This window comes from Dreissena polymorpha, chromosome 4 (genome assembly GCF_020536995.1).
Source record: "Dreissena polymorpha isolate Duluth1 chromosome 4, UMN_Dpol_1.0, whole genome shotgun sequence".
In the NCBI taxonomy this organism is placed as follows: domain Eukaryota; kingdom Metazoa; phylum Mollusca; class Bivalvia; order Myida; family Dreissenidae; genus Dreissena; species Dreissena polymorpha.
In genome coordinates this window covers 138,540,600-138,568,440 of record NC_068358.1, presented here as the reverse complement: position 1 = coordinate 138,568,440, position 27,841 = coordinate 138,540,600, and the positions used below count along the sequence as shown (strand labels likewise).

The following is a 27,841-nucleotide window of genomic DNA, read 5'->3' as shown; positions in this document are numbered from 1 at the left end:
AACAATCCTTGTTTGCCTTGTTGTCGACACGACGATAGAGCTTCACGCATCTGCACTGCAATAGAGAATAGGGTAGTGTACGAAAGCGTCCGTGACCTGCCATCTGCACCTTATCTGGGCGGAAAGTTTCACCCTAAGTCTCCGGGGTCGGGGCAGCGAAAGTCGCCGGGGTCGGGACATCGGAAGTCGCCGTTGTCGGAAAAGCGGAAGTCGCCGGTGTCGGGGAAGCTGAAGTCGCCAGTGTCGGGATATCGTAAGTCGCCGGGGTCGGGACATCGGAAGTCGCCGTTGTCGGAAAAGCGGAAGTCGCCGGTGTCGGGGAGGCTTAAGTCGCCAGTGTCGGAATATCGTAAGTCTCCGGTGTCGGGACAGGGGAAGTCGCCAGTGTCGGGGAAGCTGAAGTCGCCGGTGTCGGGACCGCGGAAGTCGCCTGAGGAGCGGATGTCATCGCCGGATTCTACGTCGCCTGTGTCGGGACAACGTAAGCTTGTTGGGGGTGGGACTGACGTTCCGTTATTTTCGACTACTGATCGTCCAATTTCATACGGGGAGGCATCGTGCATACTAGAATCCAAATTACCAGACAGTACAACACAGGAACCACCTTTTAAACCCAAAGCCGGATGTGTATTCTTATTTAGTGACTCTGGATTATTAAACCAACGGGGCGATTGGAGAGCAGACGGCTACATTTGGAAACAAAACGGTAGGGTACAATATAATTTTGAAGGTAAAGTTATTCAGAGGATATTTTTTAAAATAAAGAACAAAGGCGTTGTAAGTGACAAATTTCAAAAGCACGTATTCCAATATTTAAATGAAGATTACAATGGTAAAACAGTAATTGTATATTATGGTGATGACAGTCAATATCAAGCACTACCCCATGGTAATAGGAAGCGAAACAACCGAATACATAGGCGAACAAAACCATCTGTAATGAGTCAAATGAAAAATTCCGTCATTAACAATGAAAATCCGAAACACATTTTGGAAAAAATAAGATCTGAGCTATCGCCAGGGACGAAATTGCAGGGTGTTAGCGCCCCGAGAAATTTAAAACAACTTCAAAATTTAAAAATAAACGTACAGAACAAAAACAAACTCTCTCACGACTCAATGTATTCGTTGCATTTATTGGTTTCGCAACTAAACGGTTATGTTTTAAGCATAAAAACGACGCCTGATTTGGAAATAATCGTAGGAAATAAAGAATTATTAGACGAAGTAAAAAAACTAATTCAAATAAAAAACTCCCATGTAGAACTTTTTTGCGATACAACGTTTAATCTTGGTGACTTTTATGTGTCTACAATCGCAATTCAGCACCAAATGTTTAAAGAAACGCCTGTGCTACCTATCGCTTTTATGATTCACGAACGAAAGTTGCAAAGTTGCCACGAAAGCTTCGTTGATATTTTAAAACAACAAATACCAAATTTAGATTCAAAACATGTAACGATTGTAACAGACCGAGAGCAGGCAATAGTAGGTGCATTTGAAACAAAATTAGAAAACGCAAAAGTCGTGAACTGCTGGATTCACATACTCAATGACGTGAAATTTTGGGTTTTAAAACACGGCGGTACAATCGACGATAGAAAGGTGTATGAGGCAAATATCCGAACTTTATTGCAATGTGAGAACCGAACAATGTTTGATGAAACTTTAGATGAGCTAAAAATAAACTGGAGCGAAGCGTTTCTGAAATATTTTGATGACTGTATTTTATCTGCAATTGTAAACTATTCAGCACGTTGGATTCTGTTAGAAAGAGATATATATAATCCGTATTCCGGAATTACAAATAATGTAAGTGAAAGTCTCAATGCCATGTTAAAAAGATTAATTGATTACAAGGAAAAGGCAATCGACCAAATAGTTCTGTACTTGTACTACATGCAGGGCAATATGTTATCAGAACTAATTCGTGCGTTCTGTGATGAAAGTGAGTGGACGTTAAAATCGAATTGCTTGTACGCGAAATTAGATCCTGACACTGTTATACTTCCTAAAAATGTCTGTCATCCTGATAAAATGATTGATTTGATTAAAGGTGAATTAAATAGTATTTTAGGCAACGCCGAGATCTCTAATGTTGAAAATGATGACAAAATTAAAAAAGAGAATCAACATAAAAAATGTTCTACTCAAATTAAATTTATTGTTTATATAAGTGACGATTTCGGCCTATTTTTTTTCAAAATTTGGCTCTTACAAGAGGTGGCCTCTACGTGGCAAGAGCTGGGCAACATATTCATTTTGTTGGCAAACTACCTCATGTATATTTAGAGAGAAATTGAATAGTATTCTGCTTTTTGATAAAAAAATTAAGTCAATATCTAACGAAGTTATTATTTACTAAATACATATATATTCAGTCGCCTAAAAATACTATTGTGCTTTATATTTAAACTTAAATAACTTAATATTTACTTTCAAATATTTATTTATATAATTAATTAATATTAATTAATTATTATTATTAATTAATTAATTAATAATTATTTAATAATTATTTATATATCCGCAAATCCGCTCTTTTCCTTATTTGTATATATTATCCGCTGATTCATAATGTCCGCAGATTTAATAATTATTTATATAATTAATTATTATTAATTAATTATTATTATTAATTAATTAATTTATTATTATTTAATAATTATTTATATATACGCAAATCCCTTCTTTGTATATATCATCCGCTCTTTACTATATACGCTATATCATCCGCTGTTTCCTTCTTTGTTCATATCATCCGCTCTTTCCGATAATCCTTCTTTGTCTATATCATCCGCTCTTTACTATATACGCTATATCATCCGCTCTTTCATCCGCCTTTTAGCACGACCCATAAGTTCAGAAGGAGACCAAGAACAAAAGGCGCCACGGTGTAGTGGATATAGTGTCTTCCTGGGTTTGATCCCCACTGTGGGAGTGCTCTTCAGATCTCCCATAAAGACACAGAATACTGATTTACCCAGGAAATGTACTCAAGAACATTCCAAAAGCATTAGGCTTTCAATGCAATCTAGCTTTGGTAAATGAAGAACAAGCTAGGCTTCATTTGCCAATTTTGTTTTACTGTGAACTCAAAACTTGGAACTATCAATAGTCACAGAATATATGAATGAGCAAAAGAGAATACTACAATGCCTTACCCTACACCTGGCGGTGGCATTGGTGGCAAACCCCCAACTCGCTGTTTTAAAGCTTGTTTATGAAGAAGTGACATTTTGTTGTTGAAATTGAATTACTTCCCCTCGAAGAGTGTCCGAAATTGGTATGTAAACATATAAGTTCAACTGTTCTAGAACGAAATTACTGCTAAATGTTATATTTTTGTATTATAAAATGTAGTTTAAGTATTTAATTTTTAATCAAACTATCATCCCATTGGAATGTCGCAGTGCATTATTTCAAATCAATCTGATAATTCATGCAACAAAGTACGCATAATTATTTGGATAGCATATTCGGATACTGATAATGTCAAAATACTGAGCTCAAGCCGGGAATTGAACCCACGACCTCTTGAGTGGTAGTCAGACACTTTAACCACGTCGTTAAAGAGCTAGCCGGACAGCAAGGCTGGTTGGAAGTGACCTTATTTCACTACACTCCTCCCCCTTTTAATGTTTGAAGGCCTAGACACACCCGCTACAGCATGTTTTGCATCCGCATGGCCCTCCCAGAAACCATTAAACAAGTCAAGGTCGCCGTGATGTAATGGATATGGTGTTCGCCTAGCGACCTGAAGGTCACGGGTTTGATCCCCACCGTGGGAGCATTCTTTAGATCTCCCTCAAAGACACCAAGTACTGGTTCTAGGCCCAGGAAACGGACTCGAGAGCGTTTATATAAGCCTAAGGCTTTCGATGCAAGCGAGCTAAAATAAATAGGTTTAAACTAACCATTAAACAGCTCAGACCCATTCCTGCATTCACAGTTCATTTTGCCTTGTCGCCATTAATGTGAAAATACTGAGCTCAGGCCGGGGATTGAACTCATGCGGGGAGACCCCAATGCATTAGCAAGTGTTGGAAGTGACCTTATTTCACTACACTGATAAAAAAAAATATGTGTATTTCGAAGTTCATGCGGCTGTCCGGCTAGCGCAGTGGTTGGTACGCTGGCTTCTCACATAGGCGACCTGGGTTCAATTCCCGATCCCGGCACCTTGTGAGTTTGGTTGGTAGACAGGTGGGTACTCTGTCTACCCCCTGCAACACAAGACCACAGCAAAAATTAAAAATGTTTACAAATAGCTGGAAATTGCAGCTTTTATTAAAAAATTTTCCCAACTTTCGTGAGTCGAGGAGTGTTGGGGCACAATTGGGATCTACACGTAATGTACAGTAGCCACTGGCTTAGAAAGGACCTAATAAATTTCAAAATACACATACCAAGTTCATGCGTTGGCTGTCCCGCTAGCTCTCGCTTGGTTCACTCGCTTCACACCTAGGGGACCTTTCCTAGCAGCATTTGAGTTATGTTGGTGGTCCTTGTGGGGTTTCTTCCATGAACACCTAAATTGAAAAATCGTTCAGTAGCTTGAAATTGCAGCTATAATTCAAAATTCGTCCCAACTTTTGTGAGTCTAGTATTAAAGTTGATAAGAAGGAGTGCATGAGCAATGTTTGGGTCCACACTTCTGGCTAATAAAGGCCTTCAAAAAACATGCACATGAAGTTCATGAATTTCCGGTTAGAGTAGTGGTCAGTACCAGGCAAGCAGCTTAGGCTTTCTGGGTTCAATGCCCGTTCTCAGAAGCATGTGAATTTGGGTGGTGGTCACCATATAGTACAGCTGGGTTTCCTCTGGTTACTCTGCCCCCCCCCCCCCCCCTCCCCATTCAAAAAATAAAGACCACACCAAAAGTGAAAATATGTCAGTATTTTTATTCTAAAATAAGAAATTGTTTGGGCTATTCAGCTAGATATTAGAAAGACATTGCTGACTACAGGCACATGCAGACGATTCTATAGTTCAATTAACAAGCAAAAATATCTCTTCCAGCAAACAGGATTCCATAACAAATTGAACACATAAGAACAATACTATCTCAGATTCTCTTCCAGCAAACTGGATTTCCTAACAGATAGAACGCATTAGAAAGAATACTATCTCTTCCAGCAAACTGAATTCCATAATAGATAGAACACCTTAGAACGAATACTACATACTACTCTTCCGTTAAACCAGATTCCCTTTCATACCCAACACATTAAAACGCATACTATCTCTATCCAAGCAAACCCAATTCCATAATTAATAAAACAAATTCAAACACATACTATCTTTCAGCAACTCTGATTCCCTAACAAATCAATCACATTGGAATGCATACTATCTCTTCAAGCAATCCTTATTCCCTAACAAGCGATTTTTTTCCTGTCTTTATAAAGTACTGAAAAAAGGCACTTTCCCAATAAGGGAAAAACTTCCAATTGTCCAATTGCCGTCTGAAAAAATCTAAATTGAATGTTTCCAAACAAAGCTTGCCTTTTTTATACGCCCGTTTTTAAGAAACGTGACGTATTATAGTTTCACCTTGGCGGCGGGCGGGTGGGAGGGCGGGCGGTGTCCACAGCAGTGTCCGCTCTCTGATTCAAATAGTTTTCATCCAATCTTCACCAAACTTGGTCAGAAGTTTTATCTAGACAATATCTAGGTCAAGTTTGAATAAGGGCCATGCCGGGTTAAAAACTAGGTCACAGGGTCACTTAGTGCATTTCAAGCATTTAGCATTGTGCCCGCTCTCTAATTGGAGTAGTTTTCATCCGATCTTCACCAAACTTGGTCAGAAGTTGTATCTAGACAATATCTAGGTCAAGTTCGAATATTGGTCATGCTGGGTCAAAAACTAGGTCACAGGGTCACTTAGTGCATTTCAAGCATTTAGCATGGTGTCTGCTCTCTAATTGAAGTAGTTTTCATCCGATCCTCGCCAAATTTGGTCAGAAGTTGTGTCTAGACAATATCTAGGTCAAGTTCGAATATGCTTCATGCTGGGTCAAGAACTAGGTCACGAGGTCACTTAGTGCCTTTCAAGCATTAAGCATGGTGTCTGCTCTCTAATTGAAGTAGCTTTCATCTGATCTTCACCAAATTTGGTCAGAAGTTGTGTCTAGATGATATGTAGGTCAAGTTCATATATGGGTCATGGTAAAGTTATCAAGTTTTCCAAAACCTTCAAACGGGTGTATCTTGTGACAGTTCGGCACTCTTGTTTGGTAAATAAAATGCAACATTTAATTAATATCAGCGCAACTCTTTGGCTTGAACATAAGTCAATAAAATATTGACAACTTGACAACACTTAATTATAAAATTTTAAGTATTTGTTAGCAGAAAATAAAATACACCAATTTCCCAATTTGAGGATTTCACATGGCGAGTTTTCCTAAAATTATTTTTTTTTTGGCTATTTTATTTTCCAATTGAACTGGTACCATTTCTTCGCCCAAGTGGGAAAAAAATTGTTGCTTACAAATAAAAACATATTAGAACAAATACTATTCATTCCTGCAAACTGGATTCCCTTGTTGGAATTTTAACCTTTTATGAGAATTGTGATTTTTTTGCGAGGCTGTTTTTGGAGAAAACCCAAGCTATTGTCATAGCCAGCTGGTCCGCCATCCACCGTCCGCCATAGGCGTCGTGCTAAAACCTTAACATTGGCTCTAAAATCAAAGTGCTTCCACCTACAACTTTGAAACTTCATATGTAGATGCACCTTGATGAGATCTACACGCCACACCCATTTTTGGGTCACTAGGTCAAAGGTCAAGGTCACTGTGACCTCTAATATCAAACTTTAACATAGGCTCTAAAATCAAAGTGCTTCCACCTACAACTTTCAAACTTCATATGTAGTTGCACCTTGATTAGTTCTACATGCCACACCCATTTTTGGGTCACTAGGTCAAAGGACAAGGTCACTGTGACCTCAAAAAAAGTTAACTGTTCTTTGACATCGTGTGCAAACATTTTTTGAGAAATATGAAACATAAGAAAACATATTTTTCAGTTGAACAATCAAAATGCCAGGCCGAGAGGGCTTTATTTACCAGTACAGAAACTGTGTCATACTAAGAGACCACAAACTGCAGAAAGAAGACCTGTGGGTGAGAGACGGGAAGATAATAAATCCTGAGAAGCTCTTTTATGTTGAGAAAAAGAAGGCTGACATTCAGATCAACTGCCACGGAAGCATTATTGCCCCCGGATACATTGACGTACAAATAAATGGTATTATTTTGCTTTATTTTGAGGGCCCTGTCAGATGTTTTTGTTAATCTGCTTAAAAATGTACCATTGAAAATGGTTTGACAGCCCAATCCATTGCCCTTAATCTCACTCTGAACAAAAAATAATATATATTATTCATAATTTTCGCTACTACGTTAAATTGCCCCCTTGATATGATTTAAATAATGTTAAAAATGAAAAATCCAAACAAAAGCACTTGAAAGATTCCAACTAGTGCCTAATTCTTCAGGTGGGTTTGGTAGAGATTTCTCAGAGACAGATGACATCGTTGAAGATGTTAAATTTGTTGCGAAGAGTCTTCTGGAGTTTGGGGTGACGTCATTCTGTCCTACCCTGGTGACAAGTTCTAGGGAAATGTATAAGAAGGTATTTGAGTTGTGTTCTATTGTATCATACCTGATATAAGTTTAATTTAGAGAAGTCAAAATTAACTAGTATTTCTGCGGATATATCAGAAGAAGTTTTGTGTTGGCGCCTTTATTTTATGCAGACAAGAAGTTTTTGTAAGTTTACCAAGAATCATCATTGATGCATTCCATGCTGTATCTAGAGAACACTTTGACCTGCAACCATGTGAGTTGATATTCTTAAGATAAAATATGAATGCAAGATGCCGGTGGATTTTGTGGTCAATAGGTCAAATGGCTTGTAACATAATTAATTTATGATTATCTTGAAAATTTATAAACCAACATACATTTAAATAGGTTTAATTGTTTTGTGGGAGGAAAGAAAGAGACTTAAAAGTCAATTATTCAATATCAGAAGAGCTTGTAACATTGTTTCTGCACACGATATCTCCAGAATGCTTTGACCTTTGATCTTCCAAATTGTTATTGTGTTACTTTTTAAGAAAAGACAACTATGAATTTTGAGATGAATATAAGCAGAGGTCAAGGTCACAAAGGCTTTAACATGAATTTTGTTTCTGTATGATATCTACTAGTATATCCTTATGATATCTAGAGAAAGCTATGACCTATGATCATCCAAATAAGTATGCTGGTAAATTGGTAGAAAAGAAATAGAAGCTCAAACTTTCAGTTCAGAAGGAAAATGGTAAATGTCAGTGGGGCTTGTAAAATAAAACTTTGTTTTATTGACAATTTTTATGTCCCCTACTATAGTAGTGGGGGACATATTGTTTTTGCCCTGTCTGTTGGTCTGTCTGTTGGTCTGTCTGTTGGTCTGTTCGCCAACTTTAACATTTTGCAATAACTTTTGTTATATTGAAGATAGCAACTTCATATTTGGCAAGCATGTGTATCTCATGAAGCTGCACATTTTGAGTGGTGAAAGTTCAAGGTCAAGGTCATCCTTCAAGGTCAGAGGTCAAATATATGTGACCAAAATCGCTCATTTTATGAATACTTTTGCAATATTTAAGATAGCAACTTGATATTTGGCATGCATGTGTATCTCATGGAGCTGCACATTTTGAGTGGTGAATGGTCAAGGTCATCATTCAAGGTCAGAGGTCTAATATATGTGGCCCAAATCGCTTATTTTATAAATACTTTTGCAATATTGAAGATAGCAACTTGATATTTGGCACGCATGTGCATCTCATGGAGCTGCACATTTTGAGTGGTGAAAGGTCAAGTTCATCCTTCAAGGTCAGAGGTCAAATATATGGGGCCCAAATCACTTATTTTATGAATACTTTTGTAATAATGAAGATAGCAACTTGATATTTGGCATGCATGTGTATCTCATGGAGCTGCACATTTTGAGTGGTGAAAGGTCAAGGTCATCCTTCACAAGGTCAAGGTCATCCTTCAAGGTCAAACATCATATAGGGGGACATTGTGTTTCACAAACACATCTTGTTCTTCTTGTGGATGATGAGAGAACACTTATCTATGATCATCCAAATAAGTATGCTAGTTACTCAGGAGTAAAGGAAGAACATTTGGATTTTGAGATCAACCAGTTAACGGTCGGAGGTCAAGTTCTCATGGGTTTGTGAATGTGCTATTAAAGAAAGTCACATAATGACAAACGTATCTCCAATTAGAAGGCATTCATGTACTCATGCTTGTATTTTATTTTCCATAATGTGAAGTTCATGACATTGTTTTACTTCAGATTGTGCCTTTTGTAAAGAAACAAAATGGCAGTTCTGATGGTGCTGGAATTTTGGGTAAATGTTTCTGATTTGTAAATTGTCATGATATAGACAAGTTTTTATGTACATGAGTCTCTGTCTGAAGAGTTTCATTCAACTAAATACACCCTACTACATGTATGTTGATTATAATTATTTGACAGTTATGATTCTTGTTATAAAGTTAAAACAAACAAAAGTTGGTTCAACCAGCTTAACAAGGTCTGGATTTTGTTTGTTGAACTTAAGCATTTGAATACATTTCAAAATCCTCATGTTAAGCAATCAGACAGGTAAGGACAATTACATTAATGGCAGGTGTTAAGCCATTTAGTATATGTATTACAAATAACAAATAGCATAGATTAATGTTAGTACTTCTATTATCACTATTTGTAGGTTTACATTTAGAAGGTCCATTCATAAGCAAGGAAAAGAAGGGGGCTCACAATGAGGCAAACATCAAAGACTTCAAGAATGGTTTCAGAGATGTAGAGGAAATGTACTGCCATAATTTTGATAATGTTGCCATAGTAACCATTGCACCGGAGCTAGAACGATGTTCAGAAGTCATCAATGAGCTGTTCAACAGAGGAATCAAAGTTTCAATTGGTACAATATGTCTCATTGTTTGATAGCTATATATTTTTTGGCCCCCAGATCGAATGATCAGGGGGTATATTGTTTTTGGCCTGTCTGTCTGTCTGTCATTGTATGTGTGTGTCTGTCCCAAAGCTTTAACCTTGCTCATAAAATGAAAACTCTGGGGTCTTTGTTCTTTAAACTTCACATGTGCATGCATCTCATTGAGATCTACAATCAAACATGGTTTGAGGTCACTAGGTAAAGGTCAAGGTCACTGTGACCTTTACATTCAAAATATAACCTTGTTTTTAAAATAGCTGCCATGCGGTTTCAAAGCACAGTAGGGGGCATTGTGTTTCACAAACACAGCTCATGTTCTTATAACGTTTATGCGTCAACAAAGTTGGAGGCATTTAGAACTGCACTTGCCAGACTATCCGTATGTAAGCATGTACTTTCCAACACTGGTGTTTAAACTACTTTTTAACTTTTTGTTAGATCTTTCACAGTTGAAATTTTTACACTGGGACCAGTTTTGGCAGACTTATGGCAATTTTTTTTTTAATATTGATTATAAAGTCCCAAAACTGTGTGCTTTTAACTCTACTTTATCTTCTTGATCTCAATTAATTTTTCACAGTAAAAATGACCTTAATGTTTTGATAATTGTTAAACAAAATGAAATGGAATGAAAAGGCCTTGAATTTAGCCATGCAAAGTGGAATGCAGAGGTTTTATTTTAGTGTCATGAAAAAGAATACAACAGCATTATTTTAGATTCAGACATTGAAATGCTTTTTGTTCATGAGATTCAATATACAACACTTAATAAATATCACCTAAAGGTGTACGATATTCATAAATTAGGGCACAGTGGGGCGAATTTGGTTACTGGAGAAACAGCCATACAACAGGGTGCCAACATGATCACCCACCTGTTTAATGCAATGCTGCCAGTAAGTAAACGCTCTGTTATAGTAATTGTATTCCGTAATCATTGAACTTATTTAGGTATTTTGTAATTATACTCTTTTACTGGTATGAAACAGACTCGCTCAGTATTTATCAAGACGCTGGGAAATAATTTAATGCTTAACAACATGACCTTGTAAAATATTACCAATATAAAAATATTCTATGAATGTATCTTTTGATCTTATAAAAAAACATACGACTAATATTTTATTTCTTAATCAAAAATGAAAGCAACATCACGTCACTCTTTGAGATGTTTAATGTTTAGTTCCATCATCGTGATCCCTGTCTCATTGGCCTGCTGACCAGCAACCAGATACCCACAGAGCGAACCGTGTTCTATGGACTCATTGCAGACGGCATCCACACACACCCCTCTGCTTTGAGAATAGCATACAGGGTCCACCCCAAAGGTTAGAACTATTTTGGCAGTTGAAGTTCTTGTGAATACACAACATGACCCATATTTAACAATCTGATTAAAAGACATCAGGTTAAGATTAAACACAATTGTTTGATATTCATACCAAAGAAGTGTAACTTAAAATGCAAAATGACCTATAGGCAAGTTATCACATACAAAATTATAATCCAAAATTATAGAGCCTTTCCAAATTAATATGCATAAAGTCTTGTAATTGTTAGCATGTTAGCACTTCTTAAAATTAGCCCAAGTCATTAAACACTGCTTTGGTACATTTTGAATCAAACTTACTCACATTCTTAATTTCATGTAGGAAGTTGCTAATTTGTCTACCGTATCTCTTAATTAATTTTGATGACTGCATGACTGTTCAACGTGAAGATGTTCAATAGTTCATCTTGATAATTTGAAGGGATGATTCTGATCACGGACGCCATATCAGCAATGGGACTGCCGACAGGAAAGCATCACCTTGGTAACCAGAGCATAGAAATCCAGGGCAAACGGGCAACCATTGCTGGCACAAATACCCTATGTGGAAGGTAGTGTTAGCTCCACCTCCAGTCAACCCTTTGCCACTCAGAAGCAAAGTGAAAATGGCTTTTGCAACCAGCATAAAACCAGAACAGCCAGTGAGTAACTCGCAGTCTGTTCGGGTTTTATGCTGGTTGCAGCTCATCAGTATCTAAGGGTTGGGAATGAAGCCTTTAAAACTTGAATCCAGTAAGAAAGGTCTTTAATTAAATTAAACCTTCTGAGGGACTAAAAATGCGTCAAAATACGTATCTATGTGGTTAAGGGTTAAATTTAGCAGTGCTTTCCTCTTCTAGATACATGTCTTTTTAATGCATATAGATCGCTAATTTTATAATTACATCAATTTATTGTCTTTGAATGGATGCTTGACACATAGGTGTCGTTTTTATAAAAAAAAAATTGTAAAGGCTTACTTAAGTATTTAATTTATGTACAAATGTATACCCGGTATATGTATCAAAGTTGAGGGGACACTTGCAAGACGGGTTAATTTATAATATAATGTTATTAATTAGTTGAATTCATATTGGCTTTGTTATTGAGCTGAAGACAGCCGTATTGGCCTGAGGCCGCAGGTCGAAGGTCAATACGGCTGTCAGAAGCTCAAAAACAAAGCCAATATGAATTCAACTAATAAATGACAATTTTATTAATTAACTTTATACTGGCAAAAGCCCGCAAAGCGGGCGTTGACCGTTCAAACATATGGAAATTTAGACATTAAATTACACCTAGGGATGCATCTCAAAAAAATTTGCCACACGACATATATTTTAGCGATGCTATTTATGACCTAGAACAAATCATATGCTAAATCACATGTAAAAACATACCTCAGGAAAAAGGATATAAATGACATCATAATTGTGTAGCGAATCGCACTTAATATTCTCGCAGTATATGTTTTTCTCCGCTACATAAGACCGTTTCAGTATTAAGATTACACAATTATCTCCCCTGAATACTCATCTTCTTCATTTTCTGTCTCATAGACTGGTTCACGACATATAGTGACAGTCTTTACCAAACATAATTTCGGTAAATATAACCCGTCTAACATGTTTTGCCTGAATCTTGGATTTCTTTCGAATTAATTTGCTTTGATCTTTTCGATATCTTATTGTTATTATTATCCTGACAAATCACAAACGCTTGTCAAAAAATTTATTTGTTTTACACATTATAGTTGGCATCTATATTCTCGCAGTATTCTCGCGGTATTTCAATAACGACACCCTACTGTTAACTTGTCAGAATTCGTGACGCATTTTCCATTCGCTCTCAGACAGCAGTTTTACGTGGGATCATGAGCAATATTCTGGTAAGTTGTGGTTGTTATCCATCAGAAATACATTTATTCACAAAATTTAACGATATTCCGATTTAATTTTAAAGTCTTTTAGCTTATTTTCAACGTATTTACTTCTTGTCTGCTCGCACTTGGCCGATATCCCGAAAGGTTTCATATCACTATATAAAGTTTAGGCCTAAAACCACAAAATCTAATTTTTTCATAACAAATCTTCCAGATTCGAAATGAAAAAACCAACAACAGGACTTTTAGAAATTGTCTGCATCATTTATCAAATTTTAAGATTTAAGGTAGTGCACCTCTAATGATTTCCCGCGATTTCTTCGAAGGTTGAAGAGCCTTCTATTAGGTGCCGTAGCCTAGTGGTTAAGGCGATAGACTAGAAATCTTTTGGGATATTCCCGCGCAGGTTCGAATCCTGCCGACGACGTATACTTTTTTGCGACGCGTTTTATTTATTTTCTAACGTGATTTGATTTAATATGGCATATAAGCTATATTTATTGTTAAATATGTTGCAATTTTTATGCACATTTTTCAATTATTAAAATTAAAACAACGTTATGGCGAAATTGGGTGATTTACTGTTGAAAATACGAACCATGCATGTTGCATTTTTATTTTTATTTCAAAAAGTAAACGGTAAATCTGTCTAGTTCTTGGTATTTTTGCTGTATATAGTGTTTCTATAAAAACTAAGTTTAAAATATGACTTAAATGATACTATTTTGAATTTTATGACACTTTGTTTTTAACCGACCCAATTTTTACTTGGATGAAATCACTTACATTTCATGGTGCTCTTCCATAGATAAAAATTTGTAAAAAATAAATGTCTGTAAAAGAATACTTATTTCATCTTGTTTAAACTTTAAACACCTTTACAGCATCTGTACACACCAACTGCATGCCCATATTTGGAAATTTGAATGAATTATGGAACTTTTATATACCCCAGGGGTGAAAATAAACTGGACAAAAGCCGAGCGTGGGGGTGGTTTTGAAAAAATCGGTATATTTTTTTAAAAAGCATGGAAAGCCTACCTACAAATTTGCATGTAGTTCAGTGAAATGATGCTGATTAAGAAAATAATTAATTAGATTATATTTGGATATGTGCCCATTAGAGGTGCACTACCTTAAGTTGGTTTTCCGTTTTTAGAAGCTGTTTGCTAAGGCAAGAGCTGGGCTGCCGCATCACACAACTCCAGCCATTCTATTGAGCAAAACTGACAGTTTTGGTGTCCAGAAATAAAAAATCAGGGATTCCTGAACTATCGATGTTTCCAAGCTATACACACAGTTATTTGCTGTGGTGATCTTATTGTTTATTGGTTCTGTTAGTTTACTTGGATGGAACCTGTGCAAACTTTTATAGAACTTTGAAAAGTCAATATCTGTATATCTATAAACAAAAATCAGCAATGGCATTATAAGATCAGATGTGCAAACATTGTCAAAGGGTTGTTTAATTAACAATTTGAAGGCAATGTTGCTGAAGAAATATGAAGGTTCCCTTGCAAATTTAGTCTGTATATCGACAAGTGTCTGCCAGTAAATGTCAAACTAGTAATACAAAACTTACCACAAGTATGTAAAAGAACTAAGTACCTGTTGTGATCATTTTTAGTAAGAAAGTGTAATTCTAAACAGTAGCAAATAGCTTGTTTAGTTAGTGCATAATGCCATTAATATGATTTCCTTTCTATTGTGTAATTAATAAAGTTGTTTTTACTTGTTGTTCCATGAAAAATGTTTAATGCGCTAGTACAAAATCAGCATGGTTATCCCCACGAAAAAGTGGGGATATTGTGGTTATCTCCATCTTCCGTCCATCCGTCCTGGCCACTATCTCCTTCTACACTATAAGCACTAGAACCTTGAAACTTACACACATGGTATATATGGGCATATGTGCGACCTTGCACTACCGTAATTACTCTATGTTTTCGGACACTTAAATTTTTTATATTTTTTTTCGGGTCCGAAAACTTAGATACGAAAAATATTCACAAAATACAGGTGTCCAAAAACTTAGAGTTGAAAATTGAAATGTCCGAAAATAGCGTAAATTGTATCAGCGACTACCGGTAATAGCACGCGCTTGTAAAATACCATGCCGTATTGTATAAATTACAGTTATATATGTTTGCTTTGCATTTTAAATAATTTGAAATGCTTAATTTATTTGACAGAAAGTTACAAGGTTGTACTTTGACCAACGAGTTCAAAGATGAGCATGTGATGTACCGATACTCGTTAGTATGAACCTGTAATTAACGAAATAAAACTGCAAACTATAAATTCTTTGTTTGTTCATTTCCGATAGTTGTTGTCTAACACCTTCCTTTGTTAGTAAAACGTGCAATAGGGTGCATCACACTTTGAAGCGTTTAGTATTTGTCACAGTTATTTTACTGAGAAGGGGTACCGGAAGTAACATTGCGGTATACAAATGAACTGTTAATTGGCACTACCCCTGGTAATTGTCATAACGCTTATGCTATCGGGCGAAACCAGTGATTAATACCGGTTAATAAGGTTATTTACCAAATAACGCAAATGTAATGGTCTGTTTCCCTTATGCATGCACCTGCCATGTTTTATGATGTTAATTTGGTTGTAAAACCCCATGATCGAAGTGTCATGAGATATCAAAAACAGGACCGAAATTTGGTAAAATAGCGCAGTAAAAGATACTGTCTGAAAACTTAGATACATTAATTATGGACGAAAACTCCTGTGTCCGAAAAGCTAGAGTCACGAAAAATAATCATTTTTGCTAAAAATTGGGGTGTCCAAAATCTTAGTGTCCGAAAACATAGAGTAATTACGGTATTTGGAATTTTGATCTGACCCCTGGGTCAAAAGTGATGGGGGTTGGGGTGGGGCCAGGTCAGAGATTTCACTCATTTTGTATGTTATTTTTAGCTCACCTGAGCACAACGTGCTCATGGTGAGCTTTTGTGATCGCTTTTTGTCCGTTGTCGGTTGTGCGTTGTGCAGCGTCAACATTTGCCTTGTTAACTCTCTAGAGGCATCATTTATTGACCAATTTTCATAAAATTTGGTCAGAAGATTGGTTTCAATGATATCTTGGATGAGTTCGAAAATGGTAACGTTTGCTTGAAAAACATGGCTGCCAAAGGGCGGGGCATTTTTCCTTATATGGCTATATATGGCTATAGTCAAATCTTGTTAACACTCTAGAGGCCACATTTATTGTCTGATCTTCATAAAACTTGGTCAGAAGATTCATCCCAATTATATCTTGGACAAGTTCGAAAATGATGCCAGTTGGTTGAAAAACATGGCCGCTAGGGGGCGGGGCATTTTTTCTTATATGGCTATTGTAAAACCTTGTTAACACTCTAGAGGCCACATTTATTTTCTGATCTTCATGAAACTTGCTCAGAAGATCTGTCCCACTGATATCTTGGATGAGTTCAAAAATGGTAACCTTTGCTTGAAAAGCATGGCTGCCAAGGGGCGGGGCATTTTTCCTTATATGGCTATATATGGCTATAGTATAATCTTGTTAACACTCTAGAGGCCACATTTATTGTCCAATCTAAATGCACTTGGTCAGAAGATTCATCCCAATATTATCTTGGATATGTTCGAAAATGATGCCGGTTGGTTGAGAAACATGAATGCCAGGGGGCGGGGCATTTTTCCTTAAATGGCTATAGTAAAACCTTGTTAAAACTCTAGATGCCACATTTATTGTCCAATCTTGATTAAATATGGTCAGAAGATTTGTCTTAATGATATTTTGGATTAATTCGAAAATGGTTACATTTGAATGAAAAACATGGCATTTTTCCTTATATGGCTATATAAGGCTATAGTAAAATCTTGTTAACACTCTAGAGGCCACATTTATAGTCCGATCTTCATTAAACTTGGTCAGAAGATTCATCCTAATAATATCTTGGACGAGTTTAAAATGATGCCGGTTGGTTGAAAAACATGGGCACCACAGGGGCGGGGCTATTTTCCTTATATGGCTATAGTAAAACCTTGTTAACACTCTAGAGGTCACATTTATTTTCCGATCATCATGAAACTTGGTCAGAAGATTTGTCCCAATGATATCTTGGATGAGTTCGAAAATGGTTTTGGTTGCTTTAAAAACTTGGCCACAAGGAGCGGGGCATTTTTCCTTATATGGCTAGATATGGCTATAGTATAACCTTGTTAACACTTTAGAGGCCACATTTAGTGTCCAATCTTCATGAAATTTGGTCAGAAGATTGGTCTCAATGATATCTTGGATGAGTTCGAAAATAATTATGTTTGCTCGAAAAAAAAATGGCTTCCAAAGGGCGGGTCATTTTTCCTTATATGGCTATAGTAAAATTTTGTTAACATTCTAGAGGCCACATTTACTGTCCGATCATCATGAAACTTGGTAAGAAGATTCATCCCGATAATATCTTGGACGAGTTAAAAAATGATGCTGGTTTGTTGAAAAACATGGCTGCCAGGGGGCGGGGCATTTTTCCTTATATGGCTATAGTAAAACTTTGTTAACACTCTAGGGGCCACATTTATTTTCCGGTCTTCATGAAACTTGGTCAGAAGATTTGTCCCAATAATATCTTGTTATCTCAGGTGAGCGACTTTGGGCCTTTCAGGCCCTCTTGTACATTAACTTCTTCATTTCTACACTGATTTACTTAAAATTGATATTGAACATCTTTTATGACAATACAGTCAATCTCAACTATGCATGGCCCCATTACCAACCCTGGGGCGCCCTGCCCACTTTGACCACGCCCACCAAAATTGCCTTTTACTATAATTTCTTCATTTCTACATTGATTCACTTCTAATTGATACCGAACTTCTCTTATGACCATACGGTCAATCTCAACTATGCATGGCCCCAATACCAACCCTGGGGCGCCCAGCCCACATAGACCACACCCACCCAAAATTGCCTTTTACTATAATTTCTTCATTTCTACACCGATTCACTTCAAATTGATACTGAACCTCTCTTATGACAATACTGTAAATCTCAACTATGCATGGCCCCTATACCAACCCTGGGGCGCCCCCCCCACATAGGCCACACCCTCCCAAAATTGCCTTTTACCATAATTTCTTCATTTCAACACAGATTCACTTAAAATTGATACTGAACCTCTCTTATGACAATACTGTCAATCTCAACTATGCATAGCCCCATAACCAACCCTGGGACGCCCCGCCCACATACTGTAGACCACACCCACCCATGGCCCCATTACCAACCCTGGGGTGCACCTGGGTCAAACATGCGGCGTGGGGATATGCGTTGGCCTCTGCAGTGCCATTTTTAGTTAATTTTGTAAAAGGTTATAAAATTTACTTTATTGATTCCACAGTTTGTGCAAAAGATAAAATCACTTTGGAATTTCATATACGTAAATATTCTTGTAAGTTGATGACAGTGTTTTAGTATTACTGATTGTGTAACTATTATTTTATGTGCAAATAAATGATGTGAAGCGTTTTGTATCTCCACACAATATCACCCACCTTTTTATATAGATCTATGTACTGAATATATGTACGAATGTCATTTACATGCTTCTGCTAGCGGCTTACCCAAGAGAGACAATGACTTCTTTAGCGTAAGAATTCCCGGGTACATTTCAGTAAATTTTCTGTACCAGGTGTACATTTAAGTATACTTAAGAGTACCCCAGGTACATTTAAGTAGTACCCGAACCAACAATGAGCAGTACTTAGTTTCTTAAGGGTGATCTTAAGAACGCTCACACTTAAGGGATCAATACAGAGACCTTCCAGTTACTAAGCAGACACCATATCCACTATACCCCAGCCACCAAACCAGCTTTAAATTCCTGCGGCTAGAAAACACACAAAATGATAAGATGCTAGATCTTTAAGCTAGGAACATGTTACTCGTTTGAAAATTGAATTTTTTTTATGCATTACTTTATTTTTGAAACAATAATACTATTATTAAAAATACATAAAAAAGGCTTTTGCCAGTAAATTAGTTAGCACCTATAATTATATAAATATATTATTCAGCAAGAAAGGCTTGAATTTCACTTTTGAATTACATGTTTTTGCTATTAATTGAAGTATGACATATCTCCAAAAATATTTTTATGTCTGAGTCACGGTCTTGGAAAACCAGGCATAATAAATGTGCATAAAGTGTCACCCTTAATAAATGTGCATAAAGTGTCACCCTTAATAAATGTGCATAAAGTGTCACCCTTAATAAATGTGCATAAAGTGTCACCCTTTATAAATGTGCATAAAGTGTCACCCTTAATAAATGTGCATAAAGTGTCACCCTTAATAAATGTGCATAAAGTGTCACCCTTAATAAATGTGCATACAGTGTCACCCTTAATAAATGTGCATAAAGTGTCACCCTTAATAAATGTGCATAAAGTGTCACCCTTAATAAATGTGCATAAAGTGTCACCCTTAATAAATGTGCATAAAGTGTCACCCTTAATAAATGTGCATACAGTGTCACCCTTAATAAATGTGCATAAAGTGTCACCCTTAATAAATGTGCATAAAGTGTCACCCTTAATAAATGTGCATAAAGTGTCACCCTTAATAAATGTGCATAAAGTGTCACCCTTAATAAATGTGCATAAAGTGTCACCCTTAATAAATGTGCATAAAGTGTCACCCTTTATAAATGTGCATAAAGTGTCATCCTTAATAAATGTGCATAAAGTGTCACCCTTAATAAATGTGCATAAAGTGTCACCCTTAATAAATGTGCATAAAGTGTCACCCTTAATAAATGTGCATAAAGTGTCACCCTTAATAAATGTGCATACAGTGTCACCCTTAATAAATGTGCATAAAGTGTCACCCTTAATAAATGTGCATAAAGTGTCACCCTTAATAAATGTGCATAAAGTGTCACCCTATTTTAGCTGTGAGTCAACACTGGTTAATCAGGGACACATCTTTCTGCTTTTTATTAAATTTTTGCATTTAAATTAAGTCTCTTCTAAACTAAAATCTAGTCTAGGTGAAAATTATCATCACACATCATAGGCTTGTCTGGGATGACATATAATATAGAACATGTATGAAGGCCAGTTTTCCATTGCTCATATGTAAATATGTTCCTAAAATTCCATGAAGATTATGAAACATTATTAAACACATTATGGCATGTATGCATTATACCATCATAATTACCTTACCATACTAGATAACATTACTGCAAATAATATTCAGTAGTTCCCTTTGTGGGGAAAAAGCGTATCTTATTGTATTTCTCTGTATTTCAGCATTGCCAAGATGGACTACTGTGTAAGAAATCTTCTGAAAAATGCAGGTAAAGTCTCCCTTTTTACACTTTTAAAATTGAATTGTCATTAGTCAGATTCTACATAGAACTTCTTATTTGTAAGATAAGAGGTATCTGTCTTCATATCAGTTCATACAGATCACCGAAGATTTCTAATTCCATTGTAGTTCATATCAGAATTACCTTAATAGTATTTTTGTGGATTCCATTTTACTTGTTAGAAAATCATGCCTATTTGGAATTGAGTTGTACTTTTGTATCTGTAAGGAAAATGTTCTTGAACACTGTGCTGTACTTCACAATAATTATCCCCCGCCATAGGGGGAGGGATATTGTTTTTGTGTTGTCCGTCCGTCTTTCCCTCCGTCTTTCCGTCCGTCTTTCCATCCGTCTGGCACTTTTGTGTCCGGAGCCATATCTTGGAAGTGCTTTGGCGGATTTCAATGAAACTTGGTATGAGTATATATATATATATATATATATATATATATATATATATATATATATAAGAGGATGATGCACGCCTAATGGCATTGTACACCATTTGTTAATAACAGAGTTATGGCCCTTTGTATCTTGGAAAAATGCTTTTTTGTGTCCTGAGCCATATCTTGGAAGTGCTTCGGTGGATTTCATTGAAACTTGGTATGAGTATATATATGGATAAGAGGATGATGCACACCAAATGGCATTGTACACCATTGGATAATAAAGGAGTTATGGCCATTTGTATCTTGAAAAAATGCTGTTTTGAGTGTCAAATATAACACTTTTGTGTCCAGAAGCATATTTGCAGGGGATATCAATTCAACGAATTTGCTTGTTTTATTACCTACCATAAATACTAAGTTATTTTCATCCTTATGATAAATCAATTATTTGCTGTTCCAATATTGAAAAGCAAGATAATAATAGTTATAACGTATTACAAAATAATCAGGGTGTGATTAAGGAAAAGTATGATGGGAGGAATATTCTTTTAACTGATTTTGAACAAGAAGGTGACAAACTTCTTTAAAAAAAATATCCAGATGAAATTTACAAGCTATGTTTCTAATAACTTTGTTTCACTTTACATTCTATTAAAGGATGCAATTTCAGCTGTATTCAGTTTGATGTATTAACTTATGCTTGTCATTTTTTATGCCAATGCCTAACCTTGTGAACAATCCTGGCAACCTTTCATCTTTGCTCAATGTTTTTAATTTTGCAAAAAGGGTCAACATTTGTTCAGTGTTAAATGAAGGTCTTTTTACCAGGACATCAATTGTTAATTGTTTTTTTTTTCAAAATGAACTAGTAAGATGGTTCACCTTAACAGGGCAGTTTATCCTCCTTAACCATTCTGATTTGGAATTTCTTTCGTATTTCTTTTCTAAGGTTGTTTCTAGTCATTTAAATTTTAATGTGTTTGTAACAGTAGTAACACCCAATAAGCAATCAAATGACCAACATATTTTCAAGACTGCTCTTTATGAAGATTCGAAAACAAAAGTCAATTACATCACTCGTTACAAAAAAATACCAGTTCAATATGTTAGTATGTAATACCCCAGTGTAATGTGAGGAAAGGTTTAAAAAATTAGATTTTTGGGCCTCTTATGAAATATACGACGGAATTGATTGTATATCCACACACCCTTACCTTTGTTTTTTAAACGAATTCACTCAATTCTCAGAAATAAACCCTTGGTCTATTGAATCTATGGAAAACCCCTTATCCACCGATTAATCACACTCCGGACAAATAATACATAAAACATATTATTTATTTACTCTACCAATTTTAATTTCCCCTAAATGTGTCTGCATGTATAGAATCATCAGTTGTTTATCAGCTCAGTTGTGTAGTATGTGTGGATATAGAATTATAAATCCTTAAAAAAGAAGCAGGTCACATTCCACACAGTTCTTTGCCCCAGGCAATACTAGTAATTCGGGACATGACAAAGAGCTATAATAAAGCTATTAACAGATTTGGATGATATATATATAACATGCATGTTTGTTATCAATATGTACCTGGGGCCATTATAATTTCTTGGTAGCTGTTTATCACAATGACTTGGCATTTAATTTGCAAACCAATTCAAATTAGGACCAAATTGACAAATTTGAAACCCATTATCCAAAAAATGAAGAAAAAAACTCTCTATAAAAAAGTTGTCCCCAAATAATGAATCTGGGGAATAAATTATTTTATCAGATCTAAAGGATGCCTCTTTATATAGAGTTATATTCCAACATATAAATGAGCATCACTTTAGGAAAATGGGGCCTTATGCATGCACATAAAGTGCCATCCCAGCAGTATGCAAAGACTTATCAGGGACGACATTGTCCACCTAAACTGTTGTTTGCTAACAAGAGACTTCCTTAAAACAAAAAATACCATAAAAGCAGAAAGTGGGTACTGCATATGCTATTCTGGGACGACACTTTAGGCACATGCATTAAGCCCTGTTTTCACAGAGCGCGGATCAAATTCTGTAGTTGTGTGATTGCAGACTGTGGCCCAGAGTTTGCCCTGGAGGCAGCCTCTCTGCATCCCGCCCAGGCCCTGGGTATCGCAGGCAGCAAGGGCACCCTGGACTACGACACAGATGCAGACTTCCTCCTCCTGAACCAGGACTTGAACGTCCTGGCCACATACATTGCAGGAAACAAAGTGTGGGACAGTGGCAATGTGCCCGGTCTGTGAGTGGCTGGGAAATATGTGTGTGATGCTCACTATTTTTGTCAAACATCACATGGTCAGGGATCATGGTTTTCTTGTCAACTGGAAATAAATAATATTCTGTCAGAAAAAACATCAAGTTTTGATTTAACTTCCATTAAACAAATGAAAATCGCAATATCTGTAAAAAAAAGAAAGAAAGATAATGTACAGATATTGCTGTATTTAAAAAAGGACTTAGTTATGTTGAATAAAATAATAAAGCTTATGTGTTTCTCAGTAAATATATAAATACATTTGTGAAGTTTTTTATACTGTTACCGGTATATTTTTTTTACAGCTGGCATGTATCACTCCTGTGGTGTCAAGAAAGTGTTCGTTTTTATAGAACTGGCTATTGTTTATTGATAGTGTTAATGTTGTTTGTTGTTAAATATGTGTGTTAACTGATCATTCCAGGTAATAGGGATGACATCATGCTGCGCTCTATGTTTTATAGGTTGCCAATATTGAACTTCAAATAACTAAGATTTTACCATATTTTGAAATCAAGGCACCTGTGTATTGTCCCCTACTGGTGAAACCTGAGGGGACTTATCGTTTGCGCTCTTTGTGTCAGTCTGTCTATCTGTCTGTCAGTCCGTCACATTTTTCTGGATCCTGTTCTCCTGAAAAAGTTCTTCATATTTTTTTATGAAACTTGAAATACGGACAGATGGCAATATGGAGATAATGCACGTCAATTCATTTTGTTCCTACTTCAAAAATTGTGGTTGCTATGGCAGCAAATGTAAAAAGTATATAATTTTTTACTGACAATGGTGGAGTTTCATCGGTAGGGGACCATATTGCTTGGCAATCTCTTGTTTTATAGCAATTAATATTTATGTGTTCAAAAGTCATTTGCAGTGTTGCTGATTTCAAAATGGAAATCATGCCTTGTGGCATTAGTGGTTCAGTGACTTTTTAGCTCACCTGTCACGAAGTGACATGGTGTGCTTATGTGACCGTGTGATGTCCAGCGTCAGTTGTGCGTGCGTGTGTGCATGCATTTCTCCATCAACAATTTGTTTGTGTAGACAGTAGAGGTCACAGTTTCCATCCAATCTTAATGAAAATTGGTCAGAATGTTTATCTTGATGAAATCTGGGTTGGGATTGTATTTGGGTCATCTGGGGTCAAAAACTAGGTCACTAGGTCAAATAATAGAAAAACCTTGTGTAGACAATAGAGGTCACAGTTTTCAGCCAATCTTTTTGAAATTTGGTCAGAATGTTTATCTTGATGAAGTCTGGCTTGGGATTGTATTTGGGTCATCTTGGGTCAAAAACTAGGTCACTAGGTCAAATAATAGAAAAACCTTGTAAAAACCTTGTGTAGACAATAGAGGTCACAGTTTTCATCCAATTGTAATGAAATTTGGTCAGAATGTTTATCTTAATGATCAGTGTTGGGATTGCATTTGGGTCATCTGGGGTCAAAAACTAGGTCACTAGGTCAAATAATAGAAAAACCTTGTGAAGACAATAGAGGTCACAGTTTTCAGCCAATCTTTTTGAAATTTGGTCAGAATGTTTATCTTGATGAAATCTGGAATGGGATTGTATTTGGGTCATCTGGGGTCAAAAACTAGGTCATTAGGTCAAATAATAGAAAAACCTTGTGTAGGCAATAGAGGTCATTATGTACTGTCGTGGTGGGGTCTCCGTTCCCACCATATGGTTTCCGGATGATAACTCAAGAACACTTATGCCTAGGATCATGAAACTTCATAGGTACATTGATCATGACTGGCAGATGACCCCTATTGATATTGAGGTCACTAGGTCAAGGCCACAGTGACTCGTTCTTGGATGCAGTTTAGGACCACATTTGCAGATTATATTATGTACTGTTGTGGTGGGGTCTCCGTCCCCACCAGATGGTTTCCGGATGATAACTCAAGAACGCTTACACCTAGGATCATGAAACTTCATAGGTACATTGATCATGACTGGCAGATGACCCCTATTGATTTTGAGGTCACTAGGTCAACGGTCAAGGTCACAGTGACTCGTTCTTGGATGCAGTTTAGGACCACATTTGCAGATTATATTGTGTACTGGTGTCATGGGGTCTCCGTCCCCACCAGATGGTTACCGGATGATAACTCAAGAACGCTTACGCCAAGGTGCATGAAACTTCATAGGTGCATCGATCATGACTGGCAGATGACCCCTATTGATTTTGAGGTCACTAGGTCAAAGGTCAAGGTCACAGTGACTTGAAATAGTTCAATGGTTTTCGGATGATAACTCAACAATACTTAAGCCTAGGATCAATGAAACTTCATAGGTACATTGATCATGACTGGCAGATGACCCCTATTGATTTTCAGGTCACTAGGTCAAAGGTTAAGGTAACAGTGACTCGAAAGAGTAAAATAGTTTCCATATGATAACTCATGAATGCTTACGCCTAGGATCATGAAACTTCATAGGTACATTGATCATGACTGGCAGATGACCCCTATTGATTTTCAGGTCCCTAGGTCAAAGGGTAAGGTCACAGTGACAAAAAACGTAATCACACAATGGCTACCACTACAACTGACAGCCCATATAGGGGACCTGCATGTTTTACAAACAGCACTTGTTTAATATTGAACACAGCAACTATATATTTGGCATGAATGTGTATCTCGTGGAGCTGCACATTTTGAGTGGTGAAAGGTCAAGGTCATCCTTCAAGGTCAAAGGTCAAAAAAATAATAAAAAAAAATCATTTCTCCATTCAATCTCTTACTTACTTCTTGTGGAGCTGCACATTTTGAGTGGTGAAAGGTCAAGGTCATCCTTCAAGGTCAAAGGTAAAAAAAATCAAAGCGGCGCATTAGGGGGTATTGCGTTTTCTGACAAACACATCTCTTGTTGTAAACAAAGTTTGATGTTTGGTAAGAGGGGTCAACTCAAAATATTTGTCACCAGGTCAATTCTTACAATAACAAAAACACTCCAAACGCCAGAGTTCTGGTTCAATAATGATGAAACTCGACCAGAATGTTTGTCTGGACAATATCTAGGTCAAGTTTGACGTTAGGTCAAGATTGAATGAACCGACTCCTCTCGGGTGAGCGAACTAGGGCCATCTTGGCCCTCTTGTTTTAAATATTGCTGTTCTGTCTGGAAGAGACTGGTTGTCATGACATTTTCAAATCATGTTCTGTAAAGCAATTAAGATTTCTGTTTGAATGAATCAGAGTCAGTTGAAATTGAGTCAGTTTCAATTAAATAGCAAGTCTGCACATTGAAACACCCTTATACATCTGAAAAATTTTCCTATTAAATCTTAGTTGAGATTTTTGTTAACAATATATGTCTGTTTTCAAATACAATTCTAGAACACCAGCTCTTCAAATGTTTTTCCAAGTAAAGTCACCTTTCATGTAGGACACAAATCTATTGTGTTTGTTTTTGTGTTTGCAAATGAATTACATGTATTCTTTAATCAAGTATGATGGTGTGTAGACATTTATAGTTGTTTGAGTATGAAAAATATTTTAAATGTGTTTGTTTTAATTCTGCATAGTCATAGTGAGTATTTAAGTCAAAAAGCAGTGGTCAGACTCAGTAGAATCTGCTTACAATTTTTCTCTGGTAACTTTGTCAATCTATAAACGGTCATCCAGTACATAAAGGATATTTGTTGGTTTGTTAGAATATCAATTTTAATTCACAAGTGATCAGGGATTTAACATTTTCATGATTTGCACAGCCTATGAGTGAGAATATTTATTTTTGGTGATCACAAGATATTATTTCACTGGAATAATGATGTCATTAAGTAAAAAAGCAATGTCATTTCACAATAAAACTATGAAAATAATCAATTAAATCACTGATAATGCCTTATACACTACATAAAGGCATCAAATAACAAGTGCACATACTGTTGTTAGGGGTAAACTGCCTTATAACTTAAGAAGAATGCCTACCAAGTTACTTGGTTAAAAGAGTGGCAGTGTACTCTTGAACCCAGATTGAGATAATTAACAAAGCTAGTTGGTCTGAATTTAATTATGTACATATTGGAAGTGCAGTGAACACCATTTTAAGAAACTGAATAGATTGAAAGGCTATGTTGTATGTTCATTTATTACCATATGTAACCATTCCAATGCATCATGTGATATTAAGCAGTTCTGTACACAAAGTAGAAGGGTAGAAATATCTGGTGAAAGGTTATATAATGTGTGTGTCCTAGTCCTTTATATGAAAACTTAGTGATTTGTTGTTTTGCCAGGGATCTATTAACTAACTGTTATTGATATATCTTTGGTTTTGTTAATATGTTATTATTGATTTTCATTTATCATTTATCGAAGCTAATATAAGTAAAACAACATGTAGATATGATAAATGTTTATTAATGTATGTCATGCAAAATAAATATATATTTTTACTATTTGCACCATATTACTTATTTGCTTTCTAACAAGACATATGAAGGTTTACATGTATAATTATTTCATTTACATTTGGTGACTTAAAAGATTTAATTGAAGCCAATACTTTATTTCAGGTCAGAATTACATGTCAACAGTATTAATCATTCTATATGGCCTTGTGAGAAATCAAGTTCCGATGTAAAGCACGCCT

The 27,841-nt window shown here is 36.2% G+C and overlaps 2 protein-coding genes across 3 annotated transcripts in view; one reads left to right on the top strand and one right to left on the bottom strand.

Moving 5' to 3' along the window:
* Positions 1–3,289, bottom strand: part of LOC127876893 (protein phosphatase methylesterase 1-like) — a 28,827-nt gene extending 25,538 nt beyond the window's left edge. Inside the window, exon 1 of the mRNA XM_052422400.1 lies at positions 3,165–3,289. Within this exon, the coding sequence (XP_052278360.1) occupies positions 3,165–3,238 (74 nt within the window). The 5' untranslated portion in view covers positions 3,239–3,289. The remainder of the gene's footprint in view (positions 1–3,164) is intronic.
* On the top strand, positions 3,164–27,649 carry LOC127876894 (N-acetylglucosamine-6-phosphate deacetylase-like). Of its 2 annotated transcripts, XR_008048140.1 has the most exons (11): positions 3,164–3,286; positions 7,037–7,257; positions 7,508–7,644; positions 9,367–9,421; positions 9,785–9,997; positions 10,838–10,926; positions 11,214–11,358; positions 11,782–11,911; positions 20,508–20,554; positions 23,035–24,437; positions 24,737–27,649. XR_008048140.1 is itself a non-coding variant. In XM_052422401.1 (10 exons), exons 2-10 carry the CDS (start codon positions 7,050–7,052, stop codon positions 23,226–23,228), a joined length of 1,218 nt encoding a protein of 405 aa, XP_052278361.1. In that variant the 5' UTR covers positions 3,164–3,286; positions 7,037–7,049; the 3' UTR covers positions 23,229–27,649. The 2 variants fall into 2 exon arrangements, 1 of the variants encoding a protein (XP_052278361.1); XM_052422401.1 differs by having other exon boundaries at positions 23,035–27,649.
* Positions 27,650–27,841: the final 192 nt, after the last annotated feature.